The sequence below is a fragment of the Pinus tabuliformis genome, chromosome 5_2 (assembly GCF_031772625.1).
Source record: "Pinus tabuliformis cultivar Carrire ecotype Pingquan chromosome 5_2, CPIR1, whole genome shotgun sequence".
NCBI classification, from domain to species: domain Eukaryota; kingdom Viridiplantae; phylum Streptophyta; class Pinopsida; order Pinales; family Pinaceae; genus Pinus; species Pinus tabuliformis.
In genome coordinates, this window is record NC_142306.1 from 853,405,500 (window position 1) to 853,413,191 (window position 7,692).

A 7,692-nucleotide genomic window follows, 5' to 3' on the forward strand; every position below is an offset into this window, starting at 1 on the left:
CAGTCTAAGGAAATTTGTGTGGATTATTGTAATACTTGTGATAATTTAGCTGACATTTTTACTAAGCCTCTAGGGTGAGTAAAGTTTGAGTTATTTAGAGGGATGTTAGGTGTGCAAAATAACCCTTTCTCCATTAAGGGGGGGAGTTAGAAATAATGGAGAAATGGTTATGTGGTTGTAACGTACCTTCTTTGTTTAGGAGTTGTTCCTAGAATTTAGGAGGTTGGTTTCAGCTACCTAATTTTCAGTCATGTATTAATATGTAATATTCATTCATGTAATGCAGAGCGAATGTGAGCGAGAGTCTCCTCCTTGTTTGTTGAGTGCAGTCTCCAGGTGGTATACACACCTGTGTGCTTCAACTCCTTCTGATTAATTCAAAGTTTGATTATTTTTATCTGAAATATATATATATATAATTAAAAAGTTTGAAGTAGTTGTATTATTTTACATTTTGATTTTCTGAAGTTTTTTTTTTCTAATTTTCTTTTAAATCCAACGAAAAAATATTTAAACTTACAAATTTAAATTATATAGTATAAAATACAATTTATAGAAAAGATAAATGTAATTTCTTTTTAAAAATTATCATCTTGAAATGTGCTAAATTCCCACCTAAAATAAACCTATAATGTTATTTAAAACAAACCTCTTTATATATATAAACTTTCCATCCTGTCCAAACCCCACTACAGGCTATCCCCGTTATTTTAGAAATTTTCTGTGAATTAACAGAGAGACCATATGGACATCATATCCCCTAATAATTTACCTGTCATTGAGGCACTCTTACAGTGATACCCGCTGACCTCATAATGGACTGCATATCGAACAACCTAGCGAGTCACTAATCATAACCAGTAAAGTCAGTCACACTGCAGTAACACACCCACAACAGTACCATATACTCTTTCTAAGAACCATCACATCGTAGACCTGTACAACTTCAGGTAGACTGAGCGAGTTTTTGGGCGGCTTGGGCCTCCGCCTGGGCTTGGGCCTTCTTGAACAGCTTATGATCGGTGTGCTGTTGGAAGGTCTTCGCCGGAAACAACGGAGGATTGTCCTCGTCCACCATCTCCTTCATGGGGCCGATCAGCGCATCCTTTGGCGGATCACAGAACACAGCCCACGAAATCCTCACCTTCTCTTTGTTGACCAGTCCTCTGTGCAGCCCGCTCTTGAATTTCCCGTTGCTCAAAATCTGACAATTGGCAATTAAACATTAATTATGAAATCTGATAAACGATGAAACGATGAGTGAAATTGGAATAACGGCGTACCTCTACTTGGTCGCCAATATGGACGATGAGGGCGCCCGGAATGCATTTGGCGGTAACCCATTTGCCGTCTTTGAAGAGCTGAAGGCCGGGCACCATGTTATGCAGAAGAAATGTGAGTGCGCTGATGTCGGTGTGTGCCTCCACTCCGAGAGCGAGCTCCGGTTGTGGACAGCGTGGATAGTAATTTATTTTCAGTTGCATTTCCAGATTTTCACCGCCGAGCACGCGCTCCATTCTGTCTTCCTCCACGCCCAGATCCAACGAAAGCGTGGCCAAGATTTTGGTCACAAGCTTCCGTATCTGCCGACCGTAAGCGTCTGTCACCTCGCTGCAATGTATTCATAAACCATAAATCAATTAATGATGAATTAGTATATAAAAATATGTAAAACAGTGTAAAACAGAGTAAGAAGAGATAAATACATGTATTCTTGGGGGTGCTTCGGCCAGGTGGTCATGTCTCTGCGCTGTTCAGGCCATAGCAGGTGGAAATAGTAATCTTCCCATTCAAGCTGACCGCTGGCGTTGTTGGCGAGCTTGGAGCCGTACCCCGCTATCTTCCCCGCTGCGTGGTCATTCGCGTACTTCTCTTTCTCTTCAACAGGGAGATCGAAGAACGCCTTCCCGGCTGCCTGAAGCCGCTCTATCAGAATCTCAGATATGCCGTGGTTCAGCAGCTGCATCACTCCCCACGATCTGCTTGCCTCCGCCACCTGACGCCCGATCTCCTTCTTGATCTCCTCGTCGGCAGAATCCCATCCGGCAACGTCTACCACGGGAATCTGCGGCCCTTCAGCTTCGTTTCCTCCTTTCAAGTTGAGAACGCACTCAGTAGGCCTCTCCTCCACTGGTCTCACGTACTCGGCAGGAATAGCGGCCAGGCCGCTCAATGCCAGGCTCTCCACTCGTGCTGGCGCCATGATAACTAGAAACTAGAATTCAGCAATCCTTGTAGAATGAAGAGAGCAATAAATAGCAATGTGGTGTGCAGTTTGTGCTGAAGATTGTGGTATAAATAGACTGGAGATTGGAAACACCACAGCTATTCTCACATCGTGGACGGTTGGGCCACCACTCGATTGTGCAGGATTATTAATGTATTGATAATGTGTTAATGGTTGTTTTGTGGCCTCGTGTATCATTCCTATGTGCGCTGTTCAGTACCGTTTAGTGAAAGCGTCATTGAGTTAGACTGGTAGAGGAAAGCATGGAGAGACTGGTAAGTTGGCACGTGATGTGAGAGGACTAACTAACCAAAGATTTCCAGCACAACTATAAAACCGGAGTCGACCGGTTTGGATGTGATGTTTCCCAGACTGTTGGATCGTTTGGATGTGAAGTTTCCAGGTCTCTGGTCCTCAATCAAGCAGTTTTATTTATTTCTTAGCACGTTGTTTACATGGAACTATGTTCTCAACTACTCTGGTAAAGAATCATCTCGACGCGGCATTAAACGAAAAGTTACAACCCACTTTGAATCCAATGAGACTGCGGACTGAAACAATGGAAATGGTATAATATAAAATTGGAGGTTAGAAACAATGGAAATGGTATAATATAAAATTGGAGGTTAGATATATTATGTTGACATTTTTTACCGATGGATTTGAAATGTGTAAGTAACTTTTCTTTTTATGGGATTTGTCAGAATCAAGTTGCCTGTGTGGAGTGTATAATAATTTTCAATAAGTTAAATATATTCATATATTTAAAAATAGATTTTACATAATAAAAAATAATAATCTCACTCAAAATTTTATTACTAAATTATTGAAAAAAACACAAAAGCATAATAAAATTAGAAAACAGCATATCATTTATAAAAACGTACAACATTTATGGGATGGCTTACGGCTAATCAAAGAAAACGACGTTGCAGCTTGCGTTCAATGGAACTCTTCTTTGGTTCAGAGTTCACGGCATTGGATTCTCTTCCACAATTGATATTTGAAAAATAGACCTCCATTATTGAAATTTGAAAAGGAGTTTTAATAATTAAAATGTGAAAGTTATATTCCACAATTGGTATTTGAAAAATAGACCTCGATTATTGAAAAGGAGTTTTAATAATTAGAATGTGAAAGTTATATGTTGTCGTAATATAGGAAAAATATTTTGGACATATAATATGTTGGTTGAGAGAATATCTCAACCTTATTCCTTCAATCACATATAAATTTAGGAACATAGTTAGAAACAGATTCTCTCAAACACACATAAATTTAGGATCATAGTTAGGAACAGATTCCTCTAGTTAGAAAGAATCACAACTGAGAGAACTAGGAATTACATATTCCAACACACCCTATTAATGAGTATTTGTCTCGATATCAATCTCCAAAGTCTAGTTGCAGTCAAACATAAAATAATATGTTGACCAACAGCTGCTAGTCTACTAGGATTCCTTTTCGCATACATGGTTTTGTCAACCATTATAACTGCGTAAATGTACATATACCTACAAATCCCCCTCCAATATCATCATTAGGGGTTTTATTAGATTACTCGTAACCATGCTCGCTCTAGGTTTTATTGCATCACCCTTAACCATGCCACTAAGGGCTCTCAGCCACAACAACTCAACACAACCACCAAGGCTCAACACATCCACAAAGGCTCTCCAACCACTCTCGGCTACAAATCTACCACTAAGGCGCTCCAACCACTCTGGGCCACAAACCTGTCACTAGGGCATTGCGGCCACTCTGGGCTACAAACCTGCCGTTAGGGCACTCCAGCGACTAAGGCTCACTAAAGACCCGACTCAACAAGGCCGAGGGTTTTCTCGGCTAACCCTAAACCATGCCAATAGAAATCTTTGTCCCACTTCACTCTTACACGTGGTTTCTGGCACCAAAAACTGACACTGTAAATACAAAGTGGTTTTTAAGATTACCACCAACTTTATGGGGATACACATCCCTTACAAGGCTTACAACACAACTCCAAATTTTGGAGTTACCAAGTACATACATTACAAAGACCACTACAAAACATCCTAGATTTGGTTACTAATAAAATGTGAGTCATAATACAACATGCTAATGAGTCTATCCTAGAAACTCACACAAACATTCAACTAGTTGTCCATCATCCCAAATTTTCACTTGCTTTACACGAAATCAATATTTATTGCACTTCAACCTTGACCACCTAGCGCCTTTGGTATCTTCTTTCTATTTCTGGTTTAATTGTCTTAGATTCACCTGCACAATTTATTAGAGTAGCTAATTCTAACAAAACCACTCCATTGAATTAGCTAGGCTCAATGCTTCTAATTCCAAAACATTTATAAATACCACATTAATTTGTTTCTCATTGGATTTGAATTTTTTTTTTTTAAGTTTGCAATTCTAACAAATTACACTTTTACAATGAGTTGATCACGCTCAATGCGTTTACCTTCCCAAACTCCAATTCTCTGTAATTGACCTGCCCAAAAAGAAGAGGGCGGTAAACCTCAGGTTGCATGAGCAAGAGACTATCTAGATCTCCCTAATCTTGGCGGAAAAGCTCCCTCATGCCTCGAAAATGCATTTCCTTCACAATCGACGAAATCAGTCGCCCACATCATCTCCCACATACAAAATGTATAATCTAATGACAACTCCCAGCGAAAGAGGACACGCAACATCTGAAATGAAAAGAGAAGACTCTCCGCGCCAATATGAGCCAAGTGCTTGAATAATTAGATGTAAGTTAGCTGCAATATTCTTCCAAGGGGTACTAATTGTTTCATCACACCAACAGGACCTTCCATCTCGAAATTAGGTCGCATTCTTCGAAGAAGACTCTCAAAGCACCAGAATGCATCCACATCATCCTCGAAAAGAACAATGAATGGAGAAAACAAATCACCCATACCTTGGCAATAAACAGTGGTTAGATCCACCCAGGCATATACAGCAAGGATCTCTGACATTCGATCCTTGTTTCACCATACCTGTAAGGCCTCCGCGACTCGGGCAGGCGAGCGACGGGCGCGCGCCCTTATGCGACGTTGGAACTAAGTGCGACCATACTTAGTGAATAATGCAATGGAGCGAAAGGCTTTATACCACGATTTGGAGAGACTTGCATATTGGCAAGCCGACTTACACTTTGGTTAAAGTGTGGGCGTTATAACACAGTTTATGGGGTCGGCCTTAAGGCTAGACACCCCTTCACATATGAGCAAGCTAGTGTATATATACATGGACGCAGAGCTCATTTGGAGCATCGAAGTTCATCCATCGAACTCGCTATCTCTTCTACACATCGAGCAAGGGTAAAAGGGCGCAGATTTGTGCGCATAACTCATGCGCTCAAGGAGGAAGTGCGCAGATTTACCGGAAGCAGTCGTAGGTTGACAGAGTGCGGTTTTAAGGTGGATTTATGTGCAGAACCAAAATGAGGAGTTCTTGGTGTCTCGGGTGAGCACCCTCCTACCGTATGAGGTTGGCACATGTGTTGTAAAGGCTGTCTTTGCCTTGATTGTAAATTATTCTAAGTGTTGGCTTGAAGTCTGTCAAGCACACTTGTATGATGTATTATTGAAGAATTGTTATAATATATTATTGTTGGGCAGACTTGTTCGGGAGTTGCCCCTCCCTTTATACTTGTGTGCAATTGTTATTGTTCTCGGTTTAATTGCATTTGGATAATGAATGAGTATGGGCTTCATTAAGTATAAAGGATAAATGCATTTTACTTGGTTGCGAAACACAAACTAAGTAAGGACAAGTGAATTAGGCGTAGTCCATGTGCACAAGTATTGGTGAAAAGAAAGTGCACGGTGGTGCCGCACCTCGCCAGCACGGTTGAAAGACCACCGTAGGCTTGGGGGCGTGGCAGGTGGTATCAGAGCTGATATCCTGGTTGATGATTGAAGCATTGAAGCTGATACACACCTTGAAGGTGGTATCGGAGCAGGTCTGAAGACTTGGAGAAGTCTTGCAGGAAGCTGGTGAAGCAAGTGTGCATACACTTGGAATTTTGGCAAGGAGCTGCAGGTGAAGGAAACCGTTTCACACGAAGTGGAACAAGGGTTGGTTCTATTTGCAGGTGACTTGGTGAAGCTGTTGGATGGTTGAAACTAGATTGCAAAAGAGCAAGAAGTTGTTAGAGATGGCAACTGAATCTCAGGCTGGGTCTAGTCATATGATGAAGGATACTACTCTTGGGTTCATTGAAAAGGTGATTGAAAAGATGGAGGCTTTGGAGACCTCTTGGGACAAGAAGATGGACTTGCTTGCTAAAGAGCAAGAGACCAACTTGAAGACCAAGGAAGAGCTTGAAGAACTCCGAACACAACATGATGAACTCCGAGCACAGTATGAGTACATTGATCTTATGTGTACACAACATGAAGTAAGGGTCAAGGAGGTTGAAGAATCAAGGGATCAAGGTCTTGCAGAGATCGTGAACTTGAGGAAAACTCTTGACACAACCAATGATGAGATAGCGGTGTTGAAGAAGGCAGTGAGGCACAACTCAGGTGGAGGAGTACCTCATATGAAAGTCAAGGAACTAGAATCTTATGATGGCACAAGGAATGCAAAGACTCTTGGCAACTTTCTATGGGACATGGAGCAATACTTGGAACGGTTGGGTCTATCTGATGAGGAGACTAAGGTCAAGGTAGCTGCTCAGTTCTTAACAAAGGATGCTAAGATGTGGTGGCGAAGGAGGTTAGATCAGATTGCCAATGGTAGTGCTGATGACATTACTTCGTGGGATGACATGAAGAAGGCTTTGCATACTCATTTCAGTCCTCAGGATGAAACATGGGAAGCAAGGAAAAAGATTAAGTACATAAAACAAACCGGAAGCCTACAAGCATATCAGCGGGAGTTTGCAAGTGTAGCTCTGGAAATTCCTGACATGGCGGAGAGGGACAAGGTGTTCAACTTCATTATTGGATTGAAGCCTTGGGCACGCAATGAAGTGAAGAGGCAGAAGATTAGGACACTTGAAGAAGCTTTTGCTGCTGTTGCCAGGTTGGTGGAACATTATGATGAAACTTCTGATGATAAGAAGAAGAAGTTTGAAAAACCGAAAGAAAAGAAGAAGGAAGATGCTTCGAAGTCAGATGATAGTTCGAAGGCAAAGAAACCTTTGAAGTGTTGGATTTGTGCTGGTCCACATACGGTGAAGAATTGTCCTTCTAAACCAAAGGTGGCTGCTATTGCACAATCTGATGGAAAACATGAAGGTGCTTCTGTAGGGATGATGCAGATACTTGGTGCTACTACGGAAGTGGTCTCTAGGAGAGATCCTGAAAGAAACAGATTGGAGTATGTTCAGATGAAGGCTGGAGGTGCTGATGTACTCACTATGGTGGATAGTGGGGCTTCTCACAACTTCATGAGTGAAGATACTGCGAGAAGGATTGGGCTGAAATTTGTACCGGTAAAGGCACAAATGAAGA

General features: G+C 41.5%; 1 protein-coding gene across 1 annotated transcript; it reads right to left on the bottom strand.

Annotated features, from left to right (window-relative positions):
• Positions 1-616: 616 nt before the first annotated feature.
• LOC149161989 (anthocyanin synthase-like) lies at positions 617-2,282 on the bottom strand. Its single transcript, XM_089437111.1, has 3 exons — positions 1,707-2,282; positions 1,284-1,611; positions 617-1,204 (listed from the first exon to the last, which is right to left on the bottom strand). Exons 1-3 carry the CDS (start codon positions 2,201-2,203, stop codon positions 947-949), a joined length of 1,083 nt encoding a protein of 360 aa, XP_089293237.1. The 5' UTR covers positions 2,204-2,282; the 3' UTR covers positions 617-946.
• Positions 2,283-7,692: the final 5,410 nt, after the last annotated feature.